Source organism: Oreochromis niloticus, linkage group LG13 (assembly GCF_001858045.2).
Source record: "Oreochromis niloticus isolate F11D_XX linkage group LG13, O_niloticus_UMD_NMBU, whole genome shotgun sequence".
In the NCBI taxonomy this organism is placed as follows: domain Eukaryota; kingdom Metazoa; phylum Chordata; class Actinopteri; order Cichliformes; family Cichlidae; genus Oreochromis; species Oreochromis niloticus.
In genome coordinates, this window is record NC_031978.2 from 19,712,984 (window position 1) to 19,736,533 (window position 23,550).

General features: G+C 38.8%; 1 protein-coding gene across 3 annotated transcripts; it reads left to right on the forward strand.

Moving 5' to 3' along the window:
* Positions 1-13,147: 13,147 nt before the first annotated feature.
* Positions 13,148-22,388, forward strand: fam83b (family with sequence similarity 83 member B). 3 transcript variants are annotated; one of them, XM_005474084.3, is made up of 6 exons: positions 15,069-15,261; positions 16,431-16,495; positions 17,079-17,552; positions 18,799-18,963; positions 19,440-19,564; positions 19,938-22,388. In XM_005474084.3, exons 3-6 carry the CDS (start codon positions 17,103-17,105, stop codon positions 21,835-21,837), a joined length of 2,640 nt encoding a protein of 879 aa, XP_005474141.1. In that variant the 5' UTR covers positions 15,069-15,261; positions 16,431-16,495; positions 17,079-17,102; the 3' UTR covers positions 21,838-22,388. The 3 variants fall into 3 exon arrangements, with proteins under 3 accessions (XP_005474142.1, XP_005474141.1, XP_005474140.1); XM_005474085.4 differs by lacking the exons at positions 15,069-15,261; positions 16,431-16,495 and adding an exon at positions 13,148-13,404; XM_005474083.3 differs by lacking the exon at positions 16,431-16,495.
* Positions 22,389-23,550: the final 1,162 nt, after the last annotated feature.

Sequence of the window (23,550 nt, forward strand, 5' to 3'; positions counted from 1 at the left end):
GTTCTCCAGTCTGACACCCAGGACAGAACTGGCCTTTTTAACCAGCTTGTTCAGCCTGTTGGCATCAGCTGTCTTCACCCCACTGCCCCAGCACACAGCTGCAAACAACACAGTGCTCTCTACCACAAAGTGATAGAACATTGTCAGCATTTTCCTACAGACATTGAAGGACCTGAGCTGCCTCAGTAGAAAAAGCCGGCTCTACCCTTTCTTGAAGACAGCGTCAGTGTTCTTGGACCAGTCCAGTTTACAGTGAGTGTGTACCCCCAGTTACCGGTAATCCTCCGCAACCTCCATGTCAGCCCCTCTGATGGTGACAGGGGTAGAAGGAGGAGCATGCTTCCTAAAGTCCACAATCAGTTCCTTTGTCTTTGTGATGTGTTGTAAGTGGTTTAGCTCACACCACTCAACGAAGCTGTCCACCACCCTATTGTATTCCTGTATTCCTCCTCCTGTCCATCGGTCCATTAGGTCAGTTATACTTGAGAGAGAGAGATGTGTTTCAGTGTAAATACAATTTATTGACAGCTATCTAAAATGTATCACATAAAAGAGCCCAGGAATCGATTCTACATGTACTGTAAAGTTGTTGCTTACCACTGGGTGAATGGGATGCCAGATAAGGTCAGGTTCAGAAAATCACCAACTTATGTTACGTGCAGCTCATCTTCACACACACACTCACACTATGGTGCAGCTTGAACCAACGGTGCATAAATAAGCACAGCACACAGAAGGCCCCACCACCTCCACTTTAGGCCTTCCGCTTCTGAATCAAAGAGAAACACAAGTTGTTAATGTATCCAAAACAAAAATCAAATGCACCCTCTGTGGTTAACCTGACTGCAGAAACACACTGGTGATCATCAGCTAGAAAAAGAGCCTCCTTCCAGCTGAGTAACACAAAAGAGAATCTACAGATCAAATATATCAATATAAAAACACAAAATAAATTAAATCTTCAGTTTAGACCAGATAACTTCACAGTGCTGGAAGGCTTCAAAGGAAATAATCTGCAGGTGATCTCTGCAGAAACTTGAGTAGCACCAACCAACAGAAATGAAGCCAACTGAGTCTGAGGCAGCAGCGACATGTGCGCGACTCCTACCTGTAACAGCTAGGGAAGGCCGCACAGCAACAAGTGAGTGAGTGGAAGATACTCAGATGGCAGCTACGATTTATAGTAGCACCATATAATGTGATTGGCTACTAACGGTCATTAATAATGGAATACTGAAATATAATATTCATTCTGCTACACATACATGTCTCGTTGTCAGATACCACAGCATCCTCACACCTATTTAATTTTACGGAAACCAGATGGATTCACAGATACTGACCTGAAAGCATTTTCATTCAGACGACACACTGTACATGTGGTAATAAGAGAATATTGTACTATGATAACTAGAAATTAATTTTAAACAGCTGCTTCAGAGATTTCCGCATTACACGGGAGGTTCAATCATCTGCGAATAGCTCTATTGTAATCAAAACTATAAATGTGTTAGAATAACAATATGAATTATTTATGCCAATAACCCATGGCTACAACATAACCATGAAAAAAAGTGTGCAATTACACTGAACAGAAAATGTTTAACTCTTATTGCACACTTACTGACACCACATATGTAAACTGTGGAATAGGCAGGCTTTTATATAGCACTTTGAATAATCTTACTAACCACACAGTGCACTTTATTCTATTCACTGTAAACAAATAACTTCTTCTCAAATTAAGGCCAAGTCCTGGCACTAAGAGTTTTTAGTTGACCTGATAATTGATTTAAATTCAGACACTCCTAAACCGTAACTTGGATTCTTTAAAGGTCACTGATTTATCTTGTCTAGAAATGTATCCTATAAGATATTTATCAGGTGTGGAGGCAACACCAGTGTGACTAAAAATATGAATATTTAAAATGAGACAGACGTGATGGCTGAAGAAGGAATGACTAAATATGTGCAGCTATATTTATTCCTATAAATAGAAAGGGACGCATTGAGGGTTGCAAATGTAAAAGACATCTTTGAAAGCCGTGGACGAATGCTCTGCAGACAGCCAGACAGAAAGGTAGTGGTGACCTACCCACATAAAGAAAAAGGTGGGTGCTTTTTACAAAAATGTGCTTCCCTTAGGGTTTCATATATAAAAGCATCCATTTGACTTTTAAGAGAGGAAGATTAGCTTTGGCTATGGTGGTGCAAAGTGGAGAAGTACAATAGACTGAAATTCTACTTCTTGCCCACACAGGTAACCAGAAACCTTTATATGGTAAATACTTATTTATTAGTATGTTTAACAGCCACCATTGCACATACATATATGTAGTAGTAGCTAATTTTAATGTTAACAAAATTAGACAGCCAGTGTGGACACAGACACGTGTCCTTTCAGTCAGATCCTAGCTGCTCTCTTGTGTAATGAAGATGTCCCTTAAGATGCTTCATATTCTTTACATTGAAATTTATCATCACATTAATTTCATCTTGATTTATTTAAAAAAAAGAAAAAGATAAAAGGTGTGTGGGGAGGTGGGGGGGCAATTTCTGGTTTGTGACTAAGACCACTATAATGTAGAGGCAAAATTAAGCTTTAGATCCAATTATATCCAATTAGAAGAAAATTGGTCTCCATGTACTACTGTTAATGCCTGCTAATGTATGTCATTATTCCCTGCTGAGCTACAGAGGAACGCCATCCATCATGGGCACAACACAGTTTCATTCAGGTACAGCTGACAATATTGACACTTACTCTAACATGACAACTTCTGATTGCTTTACAAAAATGGAGCGCAGAGAAACAATAGACTGCGAGAGTACAGGCTCAGTGCATTGCATATTTAGGGAGGAAAACCTCGACCCCTCCAGCGAGAATGAATCCAGTAGCTGCTTTATGATGTGGAAGCCCTTTTCTGACATGGTTTGGTTCACTTCTCCCATTACAGAGACAATGTCAAAGAAAATCAATACAAAAGTTCTTCTGAGTGCTTCTATCCTGCTGGATAATAGTGCCCCCATCCAGCAAGCATGATGGGTCACTGAATGACTTAATGAGTATGAAAATGATATGAATAATTATGATAAAAATTAAACGAGGGGGTATCTTTGGCAAGAATGGTGCTCCATACAGAGTTCAGAATCAATGACAGCTGAACTTTAGTTGAGTCTGACCACCCATGGTGGCCCCAAACCTTAGAAAAACACTTCGTATCGAGCTTTTTTGGACCTGCTTTAACAATGTGAAAATATACTGCATAGTCCATTGACACAAAAATACATACATGTGCAATTAAAATATAAAACCAAACTATAGAGTCCAAGATGATATATAGAAATGTGTCTATTGCATTATTATATTGCACTATTATATTATGCATTAAAATATAAAGAGCTACTTTTAACATATCACCTTCACACGAGGGCTTGGAAGTTTATCCATCTCATGTATTGTTTGCTGATCCAGAAATGCAGGGTGCAGCCAAAACTCAACAAAAGTTTGATTTGGTTTGTAGATCTCGGATGCTGTTGTGCAAGTGTGGGTAGCAGCTGTGAAGAAGGTCTCATAAATTATTTCAGAGAGCCTTGATATGTGTCATGTGTGGAGAGCTGTATGTTTTGATGTGCTGTCAAAGGGATCGCCAAGAAAATCTATAAAACATTACTCTTTGCCTTTTTGCGTGCCCCCCAGAAAGCTTGTTTACTTCCTGCTGGTTTTATTCCAGCAGTAAAACTACATATACTCCCTTGTGTTGGTATTCACAAAGTTTACACAAATGGTATTATACTGTAAAAACAGAAATAATAGATCACTGTGAGCAAATAATGAACTCGTGACAAGGAAGATTAAATTTATCTCCAGCATGCATGAAGAACAGAGCAAAGAAAACTGCAGCAGAAAGTATGGTGGCCTGGACACAGTAGCCTCTGTAAATGTCAAAGCAAATCACCCAGGTCAGACTATAAGTTGCTTTTCCTGAGAGGAGAACTTGTTAATAGAACAAAAAAATACCCTTTAATGGGTTTAATATACCGATCAAACAGGACAACTTATAAAATATTAATGCTGAACAATAAAATGTTTATTTGTTTTCTTTTGGGGTGTCACCACCAGGTCAATGCACTTCAGGTGCACAAAAATTCAATACAAATTCATCTGCTAGCAGTCACTTGAGGGCAATTCTTTAAAAAACCCAAACGATAACAGCAGAGCCTGAGTAATCTCGAGGTGTCCCTGAAATATAACTTGTGTCATCAGCCAGAGGCTGAGACATCTGTCACCTTTTATTCTTTTGATACATCATTAAATCTTCATTTTCTCCTATGAATATAAACTATGGATATATTGTGTGCTATAGTCCTGCAAATACATCAGCGTCATCCTATATTTTCTCCTTTTTCATTCACTAGAGATAGATGATGTGAGGGTGAACACAAATGTCACAGCAAGTGGATGTTATTCTCTAAACTTAGTTAAGTGAGTAAAAAGGGATGTGACTATCAGATCTAAAGTTGTCTTATCAATGTGATAAGAACACATAAACACCAGTGTTTTTTCTCTATTTCATAAGCATAGGTTTTTTAAACATGTGGTAAAATGTGACTAGATTAAAAAATAGTTTTGACACAGAAAAAAACAAGGCTGTGAGACAAAGAGTTTATCTGCTGACAGTATGATACATCCTATAATACTGATGCTCAGCAGTGCTGTGCAGTACTGCAAATTTTCACACCAATCCATACCAATAGTGATTCTTTTAACCTATAAAAGCAGCCTAAGTAGGGGAGAGCAGTGTGTCATGATTTATGAGATTAATCATTTCTGAACACATTTTACAGATATTCCCATAGTGTATGTAAAAGTAACACAATTCATTGGTCTACATTCTGAACTTATAGGCGAGAATTAAGATATCAGTGCTATAAAGCTAGTATTGGTTGGATATCAGTACCAGTGTCAGGATGGATACTATGGATACTTAGATCAATCACCTTTAATGCTCAGAGTTGGCTACAGAAAAGCAATGTATGGATATAAAATTAATAGATGAATGAAATTTAAAGACCCCTGGTTAGATTGTTGCAAACAATGGAAGTATATGTTTGCCATGCTCGTGTCCTCTCAGGTGTTAACCTGCGTTCTCTATCTTTGTCCTCTGTGTATGCATTGTGTTATTGTAATTCACTACCACAGAACCCACAGCTCTGATGCTTTGTTTACTTACCTCTTAATCCATTCAATGTACTTACCAGACCTGTCCTCTTTTGTCACAGATCTTGTCCTGCTGTAGCCACCTGCTTCTGGAGAAACCTGTGTTCCACTCCCACCCACAAGAAAATACTTATCTGAGCTCAAACTCATCGGAAACAGAGTATTCTTACCTGTTTCTGTGCCTGTGCCACCCAAAGACTCGCCTGTAACCTCCACTGTAAAAGCAATAACTACTTGAACCAGGAACCAGCTTGGAAATAGAAACACACTCATCTGTCAAACCACCTGATGGTAACATGACTTAATCCTGTAAAGAAACAGAGATTTCTGAACAAGGATAAGTACTTACTCTTTATAAATTTGAAGTGTTCATTAAAATCGTTAAAATCCTTGAACTTTCTACCAGCGTGTCCTGCCAATGAGTCTTTAGCATGGCCTTGGCAGAAGCTATGACAATATTATGATCAACTAAACTCCTTTTTATTATTTTTCTTCCTTGGAGCCTACTACACATGGCTTGGCAGGGTTATGACTGCTAGCACTTTGGTTTAATTACTTTTTTACAAATCATTTCATAATTTGTTGCAAAAATCTGAATAATCTCCATCAATACTCATTCAAGTGAAAGGCGGGGTCAGAGTGGATGAATTAACCAACAGAGTGGGAAAAGCAGAAAAATTCTGTTAGTAAGATCATAATTTCAGATCCCTGGGATATGTTGGAGCCTATCCCAGCCAGGCAACAGCGCTAACCACTGTGCCACCATGCTGCCAACTGTGACCCTTATAAAGATAGAGCTAAGTCTAACTGGATGTTTTCTTTCACAAATACTGTTCAGCCATCAACTTTAAAAATGACTGCAAGAAAACTACAAAAAAATGGACTTTTTTGAAGAAAGACTCCAACAGAATATATATATATATCTATATTTGCCACAACAGAAATAACAATGCAGTGTTCTTATTAATTATGAATATGTTTATCTATTTTTTGTTCAGTTTGTTCAGTTTAGTCTCTTATTTTTGCTTTCTTCTTTTAGATGATTTTCCAACCATGGCCATTATTGCATCCCCATGCCTTATTAAAAGTAGTGAACTATTTAAAATGCACAGTCCAAAAATGTTGGAATGACACCATTGAGGAGCTAGGCAACAAACATTGGAGAAGAAGCAGGATTTGGAGTAGACAAGATTTTGTTATTTTTATTTACCAAGTTACCATGGAGCACTTATGACCTCCACCAGCTGCAGATACAAATTGGGTAGTCAGCTGCCGACGAACCACTTTACTCATAACAAGCCAGGCGTGTTTCCATGCTTACTGCATAAACATCAGCAAAGATCACCAACAGCTCCCACATATACGATATTTTTTATAAAGCTTCTATAACTGTATGAGCCCCAGGTAATCACCCCAATCCCCCAAGCAACTGCCCCACACCACAATCTTATTGGTCTCTTTCAGTAATTCACACCACCAGGAACACATTTGCTTGAGCACCATGGAGAAAAAAAGGAGAAAACAGGCTACATGATGAATCCACTTGTACTAAAATTAGTACTCAATAAATTGCACAAATATGTTTGACCACACTTTCCCCCCCCACATGGCAATCACTGGCATTTGTGGCTAATATTATCTCTTTATCTGTCCACCATACACAGACTGGCTGCTCATATGGCTAGAGAACAGAATCACACATAAATCATTAAAATACTTAATAAATGATCAAACATTTAAAAGATCTGATGTGCAAATTTATAATTTTAATGTGGAAACGTTTTTTCAAGTGCAGAGTGCTAATAATAGCAGGACAACTGAATAGTGAAACAGCCATGTTGATTGGAAATATACTGCATTATCAAAATATTTAAAAGGCAAGGTTAAGCCACATAATAAAATTACAGCATATTTACAGTGTAAAATGGGGAAATAACTAAATAACACAGAGGTTCTGCACTTAGAATGACTACTTTCCTGTAATAAAATGAATTATTACTCCATTAGTCTAGTGTAGAGACCCCTATGAAATTTGTTTTGTCAACATTTTCTAAAGAAGAAGAGAATAAGACCAAAGTGAACCTTACTGACTGGCCTGCACACAGTCCTGACTTGATTGATCCCACTGAAAATCTGTGGGGTGAACTGAAGACCAAGGTCCATGTCAGAAAACCATCAAATCTGGAGGAGAAAAATGGGCCGGGATTGCTCAGGAGACATGCGTGAGACTTGTTGAAAACTATAGCAAACAACTACAGGCTGTTATCCCCCCCAAAAAAGGATACAAATATGTATCTACACATTTTCAAGTAAATATAATTACATGGTAATTTCAAATAAAATGCTTTGGAAACTCCACTTAAATCTAGATGAATTGTACCCTTAGCCCTGGGCTGCATTCCAGATATAAGCAACGGACGGCTGAAAAATTGATTCAGTTGAATATTTCCATCTAGATGGTTAATTTAAATATCCTTTCTCGCCCAAATATCAACCCTGTGATTGGCTGTTATTTGTCTTGTGCAATCACATCAAATGCCTGTCTGTCTCCCAGGCAAATGCTTGAGTCTGATTATAAGGCCATGTTTGAAATTATACACATTTCAGTGTATTTAAAGCTATCTAGCCATCTGTCTGTTATATCTGTGGTGTCGCTGACAGTCTGTGACCGTCTCCTTTGACTATGAACGTACAGAAAATACAAACACATGTTTTGAGTAAATGATATAATTTATACTCTGTTGTAAGACTAATTGTAACAGCATGTATGTATGTAAGTACCATTCTGTCATTCTGTCATGGTCCTGGGTCTTTTTAAATGTTTTTGAGAGTTCTTTGTTCTTTTTGTGTATGATACATGTGTGGGTTTTGTCCTTTGTTTCTTTTAAAAAATTAGATTATCAGTGTTGTTTATACTTTTATGTATATAGATGTTTTATGTAATTTATTTCCGAGTGGCTCCTGTATACATTTAGCTTATTGTTCAAGTCTTTTATTTTAGGTTATCTTTGTTTGGGGTTCTGTAAGTTTTGGTTATTGTTTAGCTTGTTATTCATGAGAGTTTTTTCATTCTGTTCCTTCACTTTCATTTGTGTTAACCTGCCTGCCTCTGTCCTCCCTCTGTCGACTTGTAATCCCCTGTTCAGTTTTGTTATTTCCTGTCTTATTTCGGTAGAGATTTGTTCGTCTCACTTTTGTCACATTTTCCATGAAGCCGGTTGTTCTCTTGAAGTAGTTTCCTGTGCTTCATGGATTTGTATACCTAGCTTTGGTCTTTTTTAATCCTTGGAATTCGAACTTTGTTAATCTCTGGTCTTATCAGCACAATGACAATAAAAAGCTCTAAGTCTCTAAGTTACACACAATTTTAAAGCTGTCTGCCTCTTTCTCATGACACATACTGATGTACAACAGACAACAGTCCCAGACCCTGTTAGTAGCTAACAGGAAGAACCAGGTGTGTTGTATTTTCAAAATAAAAGCCCTTGGTTGATTGGGAGACCAGTATGATTTAAAATGTATGGACTTCTCAAAGTACAACTTCTCAGTTTGCACATACAGCTACAGTTATTTTGTCGTGTGATTTTCAAAATAAAAGCTCCAGGATAGTTATGGGAACTTAAATAAATCCTCCAGTTACATTTTACACATTTTCAAGATGTTTTATTGATGTTACAATTTAAAAATAAAAGCTGTGTGTTAAAAAAAGATCACTGATTTTCGAATTAAAGTCTTCATTTATGGAAATTTACTTGGATGCTTTAAGCTGTCAGATTTTCACAATGAAAACATTCTATTGAGCTTTTTGAATCTTTTTTAAACCTGTCAAATGTTTTGTCCCTTTGGCTAGTTTAGTCAGCCTTTTGAGTTACAAGTGTTGAGAAACCAGCGTATGATAAATTCCAGTAGACAGAACAAAAACCCTTGACAGTGATGGGCTGAAAATGGGTTTCCATTGACAGGTGATAGACAGTAGAGAGCTATGGACAGACTGTCTACCTGCAGAGAGCATCTGTTGCCAGATGAAGGCAGTGTCCAAAGTATGTGGTACAACTGGTCTGTGGGCTACTCTTGTTCTGCTGTTGTTAGTGTGGCAGTCACTTGTAAAGAAGAGTGAAGTTTAAACATTAAGAAGAGCAAAAGCAAAACAGAGCCACACTGAAGCCACAGTCTGTGTTTTTCATTCTGTATACATAGTACAAGTATGTTTTTAAAAAATGCACATTTTCAACTCCATCTCCCACCAGTCATTGCAACGGACCAGTTGCACCAGTGGCAACAATTTCACTGGAGTTTCTCCAGGAATTGCAAAACTCCTTTCAAAAATGCTCTACATATTTGACATTGGACCATCACGATCCATGAAATAGCTAACAACAATAGCTGTGTTGTTAGCTATTTGTTGTTAGCTAATAAATGGATACTAAAATTTAAGTTCACTGAGATTCTGTCCTCTTCATACTTTTGTGGGTAGCAGAAAATAAAGAAGGTGATGATCGTTTTCAACCCAAAACCAAAACAGCTGTCATATACAGCATGGTCAAATGTCACACTGTGCACTTCTAAGGGTACAAAAGTTTCAATAGTTCCTTTCACCACCTTAGCGTTACTTAATTCCTCTGAAATACCGCTGAGGGCAGTTTTGTGCGGCTCTGAGTTTGTACTTGTTTCCAGGAAACAGTTTATATCTTAAGTATTTGGCACAGATGTCAAACCATTTTGAGATGGCAGTGGAAAATCTTCTGTTAAGCGTTATGCACGAATGCTAATGAGTACTTTAATGTTCAAATAAAGGAATGCTTTGTTTTTCAAGCACTGCTAATGCTAGTAAGAATGCAGCCATATTGCCTTTCTATCATTCACTGTAACAACACCACCAGGGGCAGTTTTTCAGCCCATGTTAAACGCTAGGCACTCACAAAGAGTCATGTACTTGATTTGATCGTAATTTTCATTTTACTTTTTAACGATAAACTCACTGAAAGTGAAAAGAGAAAACTGCAGTGCAGACAGGACCATGCACTGAATGTGAACACAACAGGGGAAAAAATTAAGAACTGCGGGTGTTAGCACGGCCTCATGAAAATGGACTTTCTCACTGACATCTGAGTGCCAGTGTGGGGCTTTGATTCTGTGCTTTCTGACAAGCTGAAGAACAATGCATTCTGTTTGAGTTAGACACAGTGTGAAGACACTGTTTTGAAGAAGGGAAAACCACACATGAGAAGTTTTTCCTGAGAAGATTACTGTGGGAGGTTAAGGCTAGGTGGGTATGTGATTCAGTGATTCAGTAACAATAAACAAAAAAACACAAGAAAAAAGGTTTAAAATAAGTGCCATCAGCTGGCATCGTCTTTCACTGTAAAATGTACTTGAGTGGAAAATATGTTGGATTTTCATTTTATGAAACTAATTGGCACTGATTTGTGTGCTGTAGAGTGCTTTTAAATGAAAAATTAGTCTTCGATTTCCATCTCTCCGCATTAGTTTCTCTCAGTTTTTGTTGTCAGTAAAAGCTTCAGCATATCGATCCCTTTGCCCTCCCTTTCATTGATGAGCAGGATATAAAAGCAAAGGCTTTTTGAATGAAGAAAATCTTTCACGATATTATAAATCTACGTTTTGCCATATATGATTAGAAAGTGTATAGATACAATATCTGTAAGGTGCTGTACTGTGCAAGTCTTGAGCAACTCCTCATTTCTTTATATTTCACTAGGTAAATGAGAATTAGGTGCAACCATTTATTGAGACATGCAAACAGAAATGGAAATACAGCACAGGCAAAGACGGAGTTTGTACAAGTCTAATGAACCTGAAAGTCTGTATAACCAACTGAACTATTTTGGGCATAGCTCACCAGTCTTTTTAAAGGACATTCAAAGCTCTTCTGTGGACGCTGGCTGCACTTTGTTCCATTGTCTCACAAAATGATCTCACACCTCAAAAGGAGCCAGTTGATAGGGTTTTAGGTAAGGCATTTTGGGCATGTTCTACTAGTAGGAGGCCCCAGGGCACACCCAGCACTTGCCGGGGAGATTAGATCTCTCGGCTGCCTTGAGAATCTCTCAGTGTCCCCTCAGATTTTAAATCTACTTCTTTAAAGACATGACTTTCCTGCTGTGTCAATTTTTTTTGTGAAACATTGCACACCAAGCTAAGGTATTCAGAGTTTTTCAGTTAATAGCTAGGAATCACCTTGTTGATGCTAAATTAATATAATATGCCTGTAAAGCTGGGTTATATTTGACATTTTTCATAGATTCAACAAAAGAATGCCAAAAATTAAGTGGCTATGGAGCTCGAATATTAGTCTCTGCATTCAGTGCCATAGACAGCATGTGATTGATGGACATAGTTAACTCATATCACTCATCGGTCTGTGGACTTGTGCTTTGAAGCCCATAGTTGAGCATTTTGACCATTGCCAATTTGGATACTGGACATGAATGGCAAAGTCTTAATGTTTTTTAAAACCAGGGAAACTGCATAGAGAATACAGACTTTAATGCTACTGTAAATCATGCCCACTACTTGAGCACTCAATGCACTTTATATAACATGCCTCATTTACCCATCCACACACACACTTTTTGCTTTACCTAAGTGCTTTCTATCTAGCATTCACACTCCGATAAATGCATTGGAGAGGAACTTGGGGTTCTTGGGTTTCTTGGGGTATCTTGCTCCAAGGATACTTTGCCAGCAAATGAACCCAAAGATCTTCTGATTAGTAGAGGACCTGCCCCACATCCTGAGTTACAGCCACCCATCATTATTTATAGAATCCAGTAAAGGGAGTAGTCCAATAGTACAATCACTTTTTTTCGCTTTAAAAACAACAAAAACAAAACAAAGATGTCTCCCCCTACTGGCCAACAGAAAAAAAAATACAGATGTCAGGTTACATTGGCTCCACTTTTCAGTCTCTGAATCTTGAATTCCCATTGTCCATATACAGTCTACTGAAGTAGACTGTCTTACTGTTTGAGAGCTTGGTTCATGGATGAAGTGGGCGGTCGGTTAGCTTCTACTACGGCACAAGAAATGAGTATCAGCGTAACTTCAAAATGTAATTTTTAATATGTTGTGGTGAGCTGGCTTGCTAAAAAGCTGGAGGGTGAACCACCATAGGCCTGGGCACAGTCACAATGGCAAAATAATGTTACGCTATCTGTTGTTGGTTTATAATTACCTATCCACATCCTTGGCTGACTGCTGAACCATCAAGTCAGGACAGGAAAGTATGTATTTACCCACCACTGCAGATAATAAGTGACCATAAAGAACCTGACCACTGTTTGTCTGGATGCATTTCCGGCATCTGTATTTTTCCATTTGTTACTTAAAGCTGTGGTTAGCCTGGCAGCTACGTTTGATTTGTGTGGGCTATTAACTAAAAATCCAAACCACTAAACAAGGTGTGATCAAGCTTCTGTACCAAAGCGGTGATGTAACACTTCCTCCTGTGTTTAACGGATACAAATCCAGCATGCATAATTACACCTGTAATTTACAACAGCTGAAACCTTTGATTTCACCTTGTATCTGAGCATGCTTCTGTACTGATTACATTATTATTATCATTTTCTAAACCATTCATTTAAATGTTGCAAGAGGAATTATTAAGAATAGGTTATGGAAGATTTAATTATTTGTCTACTAAGCCTGCTGCTTAGTCTCTGTAGGAGATTTCTCAACATGGAAAACTACTCAAAACATTTTTTTTTACTCTCAAATACAAAAAGCTATAGGAATGCAACATGATTGTTAAATGCTTCTAAGACTAATAAGTTCCTTCCTCTATTTTGAGTGTACTCAGTGACAAGTTTCTTGCTTCAGCACTGATGTTTATCAAGACGTCAGAGCTGTAGTTAACTGATTACGGGCGCTGCACAGCGACATAACAACATACCACTTGCTCAGACTTGCCGGCAGGAGCTGAGAACTGCCTGAGGAACTGACCATGACTACAGGGATTGGGTGTCACAAAAGGTGACTCACAGGGAGGCCGACTGAGGAAAAGAAACTCCCTGCATACGTTACTTAATCCACACACACCCAGACTCAAGACAGAACAATGGTGCAGAGATTTTGTTCATTGTGGTTTTACTTTTCAAGCGAAGTACTGGAGAACTACCCGAGGTGTGTGAGCCCTGATCCAGGAGCAGAGTGTCGACACTGTATGTAACAATGCCATTTTTCCATGAGCACACATTCCCATGAATCTTTGACCAGAGACAAGTAATTTGGAATAATGTAATGAGGCAGGAGCTTTTATAATCAAGTCCCTTTTAAATAATCATCATATTATTGCTTTAATTCCTCAGTGTTAGCTCAGCGAGTCTCATATATATAAAAGAACTTGATTTTCATATCTTGGTCATATTATTAGGAACAGGTTATTTAAGACAGATTTTTTTTTTATTGATTAAAAGAATGTAATGCACAGAAGAACTAGGCAAACTGATAACCCATTGGTAGTCTTAACTAGTTGTGACTGACAGTGCTTTAGCACACTGTGAAAGTTAATTGTTAGTTCATTGAAAACAGAAAAAGCAGTCACTTAAATCATTTCACTCAGCTGGGCCTGTAATAGTGTTTGTGGTTTATAATTATTTTACATCTAAGACAAAGAAAATCCATTTAGCCTGCTGATAGGTTTTAGGGGTGCTGGTAGGCAGGTCATCTTTGGATGAGCCATTTTCTCCCATTTCCAGTCTTCGTGCTGCTAGTCAGAAGAGATAACTATTTCAAGCTATCTCTTCTGACGATCGGCTAAATGGATACCTCCTAAAATGTCAGACCTTTTTTTGTTTGTTTGTTTGTTTTTAACTTTCCCAGGGATTAAACAGACATCTTTTCAAACTAAGGCTGCAGGGAGCGGACTGGAGGGGAGTCTGTTTCTCTAGGCACAGGCTTAATGGTTATTTCAGCAGGTGTCCTGTGGTGTTAGTTAATCAATTGCTGTTAAAGTCCTCTGCATGATATATAAACCTGAACTGGCCTTAAAAATGCTTTAAGGCTAATGGCATTTGGATACACCCCGACAGGGAGATTAGAACACTTTTCTTGTCACACTTGGTCATTTCAGTTTAATAGTCAGCAAATAAAGTAATTAAACTAAAATTCAGGTCGTCCCTAATCCATGATAACACACTGTATACTGTAAACAGACGTGCAATAGAGAATAAATTTGTCTCAGTCTGACACACACTTGGGTTCTGTGAATGTAAATGTTTGGAAATGCAACAAACATCTTTTATGGCTGTCTTGTTTATGTTAGACACATTATTTGCAGTCACCCAGCTCTTGAACAAAGTTAAACTGGCTGTTTGTGTTGTTGTCCTTTAGACTCGTTTGCGTCAGGTAAAATGCTTCAGTGATTGTGGCTTTGTTACCTAATAGCTCCTTTTTCATTACCAATTGAGTGCTGACCAAAAAGGACAAGGAATGTGACTTGTGTCAGCAAAATAAGTTTGGGTAGCTCCACCCTGACATTTCAGCCACAGGGGTTGAGATAAATGTGAGTAATCTTTCTAAGTTCACATGAGTTTGTAGGAGTCATCTGTGTGAAGACACTGCACATGTTTTATTTGATTTGCTGTTTTAAACCCATATTCCTGGCCACACATAACAATAAATAGAGTCACACTGTAAAATTCAAATGTATTGTCTTTGAGGAGTGCGGTGCCACTATTCCCGATGTATTAACAAAGCCTCTTTATGTCCGTCAATACGCTCAATTTTCGTCATTCTGAACTTTGTACCCAAAGAGAGAAGGGGAGTGGCTTTAGGTCTGAAACAGGTTTATGACTGCCTGTGAGCAAGTTTCGAGTCTGATAATTTGCATGTCAAAACTGGAATCCACACCCTCAACCTGCAGACTGCTTATCATGTTGAGACACCTCTGCTTCTTTGTCTTTTTCAGTAGGCACACATGAGTCTCTAAAGATTGAACATAAGTTGAAATTATGTAAATGTAAGCGGGATATTCTGGGAGCAGTCAAGAGGATTTTCACAGAGTCAGGAATCTAAATGTAAGTCACTGTTATTGAGTATAAGATAACATTGTTGTGACTAGCTCCCTGAGCTTTTGAAGCCGCTGAGAGGCATTCAGCGAGCGGCTGTAAAAATATCAAATGCCTCACTTTCACATGAATGAACACTGGGAGATTTGTGGTTAAATGTAAACAGAAAAAACAAGCCGTTGTTATGAGGTGTGTGTCCTATGATTAAATGCGTTGCGGTAACTGCTGCTCAGCCTTTTGACATTTCTGTTTACTATAAAAGCAGCACAACCAAGCCGCACACTTGAAGGAGCTTTGATAACTGAGATCTAACTCAAAATGTAAATAACTGCGCATGTATAAAATCAGAATGTACAAGAAAGCTGAAAAGGTACCTGAAAACAGGCATAAGAGACAGCTATACTTATCTGTATGTTGGCAGTGGTTCATGCTCTGCAACAAAGTCGGCAGTGAAAGTAAAATTTCCACTCACACTTTCCCGTAGAGGAAAGTAAAAGAGAAAAGGGTGAGTGCAAATTTGATTCTCTGCTCTCTACACTTAGCTAACATTAATGTGAAACTAGAGTGAAAAGCTTGAATGTTTAAATTGTAACACTCGTCTGTTCAGTCGGCACGTGTTTGCATTAATCTGGTGAGACCTGATTGGATTTATAATGTCAAATATAACAGGGAAGCACCTGGATCACTGAAAATAATGAAAACCGTGGGCTTTAAAGGCTACAGTGTATTTTTTAATTTCCTGTTGTCCAGTACTGATATTAACAGGGGCTTTAAGCTGTCTACTTCTCTATTTAGCCATGTCAATCTAAACTCTAAAGGCGCAAAAGGGCACCCCAGTTTGAAGCGATTCACATTTAAACATGGAAGGAGAAGATATGGTGTTCAGTATTTCAAAACAGCTTTCGAAACCAAAGTAAGTGTAAAACACAGACCGGATTTACCAGTGTACATTAAAAACCAATTAAATATAAATCTGCTGACAGCGAATTATCAAGTAGTTCCTGGTTTAGCAATTTTATTTTGTGTTGTTTATATAACATGGGCAAGCCGATGTATGAGACATTTACTACCCTCTTCTCAAGTAATCTATCATATCTTATTATTGAGCGCTACTGAGGAAATGCTGGTTAGCTATTCAGTAAACAGCTCTTCGTACAGCCCCTGATTTCTTTTTCTAGTGGTGAGCTCACCATCCAACCACGCTGGGTCTTCACGTTGATAAAAGTGACAGAAGTGAAAACAGGTTGGTTTTATTTACACTTCAACTGTACAGTGGAAATCCGTTGATGTGAATTTTTAAGTCTTTCAGGTTTCGAAACAGCGCCGTAAAAAAAAGATTATATGTTGTTGAGGCAAACTGAAATACTTTCAACGATTAGGGAAGACGAAGGCCTGCACATGCCATTAAAACAAAACATGTTGACCAGGACTATAGCTCACCTGGTTGAGAAGGCGATCCATATGCTGAGGTCTCCATCAGAGGCTCGGGTTAGAGTATGCTTTCCTGTCTGTAATGTGTTATGTAATAAGGCCTGGCAAATGGCTAAAATAAATCTTTAAACATGCCTTTTAATATCTTCATCACCTCATAAACTATCTAGAACATTAAATAATTTACTGTTTTAAATAGGAACACTGCCTATAATGTACTCTTTGACCTTTCCATGCAAACTGTAGTATAGTTTAACACTAACACCTTTCCGCGTACTGCATTACAGTTTACCTTTCCTCGTTAAGTTTGCCATGAGTCAACCGGTTCCACCCTGTTACACTGTTGCTCTCTGATCCTCTATCATTATGTCATTGATTTTCATTTTCTATTACAGGTCCTACTGAAAAAGTCTGGAGCCATGGAGTCTCCAGAGTTTTCCCTGTTGTCTTCCTTGCGAGGTGAATTTAAATCAGAGGATTTCATTCAGCCTCACTATAAGGAGTCATATCGGCTGGCAATTGATCGCCTGGTGAATGGCGGCAGAGACAGTTACCAGGAGTTCTTAAAAGGAGAACGGCTCGGGAGCTTTCTCTCCGAGGATGAGATCCTCTTCATCACTGGAAATGCGGAACAGCTCCCACCTCAAACCCAGACAGAGGAAATCAACGATCCCTCGGATACCAAATCATCCTCTGGGACATACTGGCCCATGCACTCAGATGTGGAAACTCCAAATCTGGACTTAGGGTGGCCGGAGGTTTTGCATGAAATGTTACAGACTAATATAGATCTGCTCTTTCATCCACCGAGACTAAACAGCCCAACAATTAAAGAAGTCATCCGGAAGCACATTCAGGATGCAAGACAGGTAATCAGAGCTAGCAGCAACAATGGACTGAGACATGCGGGCACGCGTTGATCACACAAGCATGTCAGAAGCACCTTTCTCCTTCAGGGAAAAGGAGTGTCTGCTGGGGCCAAAATCTGGTTCTGCAACTCACCATCATGAGAAATGAGTGTGTGAGCTATTCTTGTAGTAATTTGCATTACTGCATTATAAGAAGCAGTTTACACCTCAGTAAACAGCCTATGTCAGAAATCGTCATTAACTAGTTTTTCTTCTCAAAATTGTGCGTAGTGGACAATTGCTTTTTTGAAACTCTTGCTTTTTGCTGTGCTGGCTGTTAATTAAAGCAGCATGTTCACCAGAAAATGTCAGGAAAGTATCAACATAAGTTCATCAGACTGTTTCCTAAAGCTCCCAAAGCGCTAAAGAAACCATCCCCTCAGTTCTCATGCTCGTGAAGTGTAAAGAAAACTAAATTGGAATAAATCTTTAATAAAACACAGCAGCTGAACTGTCTCAAGCCTGTCCAGACAGCAACTTTTAATTTTTAAATAGTGCATATTTGAACATGCAATGGAGATCACACACAACAGGCACAACATGGATTAAGGTAACACTCAGTATAGTGACACATAGGTTCATTACATGCTACACAGTGTGATAGTGCTATTTCCAAAGTGTCCAGGATTTTCACCATCTGCATTATCATTAGGAACCTTTTATGTAACCTCACTGAACCTGAAGTGAAATCAAAGAACGAAGCAAAAGGGCTCTAGCTTGGTCCCACTCACAAAAATGTTCCAGGAGTGACTGAAATGGATTTAAGATCAATGGATGGCTGTGGCTCAGGGGGGTGGCTGTGGCTCAGGAGATACTGAATCCCAAGTTGGCCCTGATGCATCCGTTGGAGTGTGAGTGTGTGCATGACTGTTAGACAAAGTGCTTAGGTGTAGAAAAAGTGCCCGTATGAATGTGCATGTGATTGGGTAAACAAGGCTTGTGGTAGAAAGTGCTTTGAGGGCTCGGTTAGACTAGAAAATCGCTATACAAGTACCAGCCCATTTACCATTTAAATGTATTGATTATAGATAAGCACATGTAGGCGTTTATCGTGCCCCTTTTTCTTCCCTCTGGATCGATCAACATGGAATCATGTTGGAGACTTTCCTCATAAATGATTAATCTAATCTCATTTACGGCAATTAATCATTTATGAGCTTGTAGATGTCAGATTGATTTACTATTCACTGTTGATTTGTCCTTGCAGGTCATTGCCATTGTGATGGACGTGTTCACTGATGCGGATATATTCAAAGAAGCCGTCGATGCTTCAATACGGGGAGTCCCGGTTTATGTGCTTTTGGATGATTACCATTTGAAAAGTTTCCTGACAATGGCTGAAAATCAAGATGTGAAACTCCAACAACTGAGAGTAAGTTTAGGGTGTAAAGCATTCATTTGATGTTTTGGCTGGTCATGCATTCTTACATGCAAATATAATCTTCCCAGGCTTAAAATGTTTTTAAAGTTGACAGTAATTAAGAACAAAGTTCAAATAACTGTGTTTATTGGCATATACAAAGTGAAAAATTACCATGTTTGTTTTTCTTTAAATAGACCTTAACTCTAAAGTTTTAAATCTGGTTACTCCTGTTTTTGGGTGGAGTTGTAATTACTGGTGAGACATTACAAAGACTCAAACACACCTACAAAGTTCCTTTTAAATAGAAATGACAGGCCAACAGTAACAACAACAACTCGAGGATTCGACAAAATATCGTAATGGTTCTGTACAATGCGCATGCCTCTATCACATATTTATTTCGTCTTTGACATATTATTACCACTTGTAAAATCTGACAGTCATACATATGTTCTGACTTTCTCCTTTCACTGCTCTGATTGCAGAACATGAGGATACGCACCGTGAAAGGTCAGGATTACCGCTGTCGATCAGGAGCTAAATTTCATGGTGCAATGGAGCAGAAGTTTCTTTTAGCTGACTGTCACACAGCAATTTACGGTTCATACAGGTAAACATACAAAAAGCTTTCAGCACTATGTTTGTTCTGGTGCTTTACAAAATTTCTGTCACAGTTAGTATTTATTTTTTGTTTCAGCTTTTTGCTGTTTACTAATGTGAAAAGCTTGTAGAAAATGTGACTGCACTTATGGTGACAAAAAAGTTTCAGTATACCAGGTGTTGTAAATGTATCGTACTAGTGGTTTTCACTTAGAGTCTGTAAGTGCAAACCTTTAAGTGAAAGGTTTTCATTTAAAGTGAAAGCCTTTCAGTTTGAGACTTTCATGTTTTTTTCCTACATGGATAACAAATCTAAGCTGTAAACCAAGGGAAACAAATCACATTACAGTTTTTTATACAAGTATTTTCCTGTTTGTTTACAGTTTCACCTGGTCATTTGAGAAGATCAATCTGAGCATGGTTCAGATCATCACAGGACATCTGGTGAAGTCCTACGATGAGGAGTTTCGAACCCTCTATGCCCGATCGACGGTGCCGCCCGAACTGTGTCCTCCAGAGGGTTTGCTTCAACGAAACGGGTCACTCGGGCAACAGATTTTACCAAACTGTCATTCTGCTCCAAATCTTCAGCGGAGGGACATGTTGAGGCAAAGTCTGGACACAGTCTATCGGAAGACTCGTGAGAGGAACATTGGTCCAAGAGATTATGAAGAGAGGCTGGTTGAAGAGGAAGATTACAAACTTAGACCATTGATGGAAAATGGCACTGGTGTTCAGGAATTTCAATCGGTGGAGGAGATGAACTTCTACAAAAGGCACAGCTATGCTGGAGAGAGACAAGATGGACACGAATCCATCCCACAGAACATCAGGCCCAGAGGGAGCAACTGGAATATCTCTAGAGATGGAGCAAACAACTATGCTATGGATAATTATTTACAAGTGTCACAGATACACAGAAGTCACAATTTGCAGCCTTACAACGGAAATGACAAACGACTTCTGTCCAGGCAGCAGAACATGCCAACAGTGGAGAATATGTCCAAGTCCTATATGCGTACATTGAGGATCGAGTCATATCTTAATAATCCTGATGTCCCATTTGGGGACTCTTGCGACTATTTAGACCAGTTTGAACAACTGGACAAAGCTAGCCCCTTCATGCAGGGAGGGTTGAGGTCCTCTCTTGCTCTCAGGCCAACCATGCAAGAACAAATGGAGCCAAACAGATATCTACATACTTCTACTAGTCTTAGCCCAACAAAAAACAGTCATTTACACTACTCATCCATGCAATGGACTCCAACAGGAGCAGGCTATGATGCAGGTAGAAACCCTTACCATTCATATGCCAACCTGAGCCGAGCTAAAGACAGGCAAATAATCACGAACCCCAACATTTTCAGTGACAACTGGGTCAAAAGGCACAGTGTGGCAGATCCAAGATCAAGCACACACGAATCATCAAATCACATGTACAGTGCTTTTGTAAGGATGCAAGAAGGCCAAAGTGAAGCAGCAATGAATGCACTGAATGGAGGACATGGGTCAAATCTAAATGAAGATCAGAGATCTGTCTCCCATTATGATGTCAAGAGCATGACAAGCACAAAGAGTCCCAGTGGCCCCATTTGGCAGGAGCCACCGGCCAGGGCGTTGTCAGCAGCAGCCCTGGATGTGAAAACCAAGGATTTGACTGATAAATCTAACCACATGGGCGCTAAGAAAATCACATCTTTGCTGAACATACAAGAGAAAAAAGAGAATTCAATTAGGAACTCAAAAACACCAAGTCTGAGGTCAGCGGACAGCTCGGACACTCTAACTGCTGAGGATGAGGAGAAAACGTCAGTTATAGAACAAAAACATCTCCCAAGCAGAAGCATTTCTCTCAGTTCCTCCTCAGAGCGCAAGAGGAACAACGTGGAGGGCCTAAAATCTTTAAAATCGCGATTCCAAACTGAGAAAGAACAACAACCTCCGCAGAGCGCTCTCTCCAAAACCACCACCACACAGAAGAAACCCAGCATTTTTGACAAAAACACAAGGCCTGGATTTCACTCAAGCAGCTGGAGCAAAGACCGAGGAGGTGAGAATCGCCTGCCGAGCAGATTTGAGCCTTTCGGCTCATTGGAAAAGAAAACCTCTCTACGCACTCCACACAGCTTCAGAATCAAACAGTCCCCGGAGAAGTCCAAAAGCCTTCCAAAAGGCGAGGCAGCTATTGAACTCAACAGCACTCAGGCTGCCCGTGGACATCATGAAAACAAGCTGGAGAAATTCTTTCAAAGAGTGGGAAATTTTATACACAAGAACAAGTAGTGACAAGTATCTTAGCATTACGCACACTCTTCACAGGTCACTAATTACTAATGCACATGTGATGGGTAATGTTTATACATGTAGCTTTGCACTTTGCTGTTTTTGGCAAACAGAGTTTACGTCTTTACTGGTTTATAGGTGCACTGATGGATGCCATCGACTGGCAATTTGTATAATTTGGTAATACAGTTGTCAAGCTGCTTTTGTGTCTTTCTTCTACTTGAACTTCCTAACAAATTCACTGTCAGAATGTGTTTGGGGACACGTACCTTTTTGTTGTTTCAAAATGTCACAAATGTATAAAATGTATTGCTGCAAGTGTATACACATACCAAGGTGCTGTTACTACTGCCAAAGCATTATTCCACTTGAATGTTGACGGGTAAGTTACGGTATAAACATTGCAAATGCTACAGGTGTCCAAGATAAGACATGATGGAGCACATCCTGTGTCAGACAGATTTTACCGAATGCTGGGAGGGTGCAATACTTCTGTAAAACATGTGCTGTATTTTCTTAATAAAAAATTGCATCATTTTTAATATATTGTATTCAGGAAAATGAAGAACACTTCCTTTATTTACTCATCTGCTTTTAAGAGATTCTTTCCAAGAGTTTGTTTTATTTCATAGGTTTTTTGCCTTGAGGCAAAAGTCAATGTCCCATACTTGACTTGAGGTGCAGGTCTGTCTCTACGCAATATGTTCATATATTACTACATTGATTCCCTAATTTGATTATGTTGACACACAAACACTGGATGTACTCTATGCTCAGCGCTCGGGGCTGATGTGGAGCACACCACAGGAGTTACTGTGTATTCAATCACGCCACAATCTTTTAACCAAGTGGCAAAATGTTTGCTTTTATTTTATTCTCTTTAGGAAAAGCACTAAACTCTTTTAATGATATGACAACAACAGTATTTTTGTGACTTGTCAAGTATAATGATTCACTACATGAATAGCATAGGTTCAGAGATTCAGAGATTTTAATTCAAAACAAGCACCCAGGAAATAATGGTAAAGCATCCAGCGTACATGCATTTACACTTTGCCTCCAGTGTAAATGCATGTAAAGTGCAGCAATTCATCTCTCATTTTAATTATTCAAGTATTATTTCTATACAAATAATATCACCACTTAGAATTCAGTGCCATTTTAAATGTTAATTTTATTTTAATGCTGCTTTTCCGATGCCATTCCCACTTTGGTTCTCTTTATTTTGCCTTAGTCAGACTGATGGGACTGTGGAGGTAGATCCATACTGCTCTCTGTCTTTATTCTGATAGAGAAGTGCAAATGGTACATGACGAATATTGTATTTCTGTCTTACTGACAGAGCGCCACCCCCCACCCCAGGAATGAAGGTTTAGAAAAGATCAAACTGTTAAAAGAAAAATTGGTATAAATGCATAATCAGTTGGGAACTACCATTCCACTTTGTGGCTTGCCCGAACATGAAAAATTTCCCTACAGAACTTATGTCATGGTTTTGATATGCCTTCCTGAACTGTGAAAGAATGAAAGTGAGAAACAGAAAGACTTTAAGGCTTTCTGGAAAAACTGGAAAAAAGAGCACGCACACTGAAACTCACTGCTCCTTAAGCATAACCTAACATCTTTATGTTATAAGACTTATTTAATTTAAGGTTTATCAATAATAGCATAGATATAATAAATTGCCAAAATAAAAAAAATGTGAATAATAAT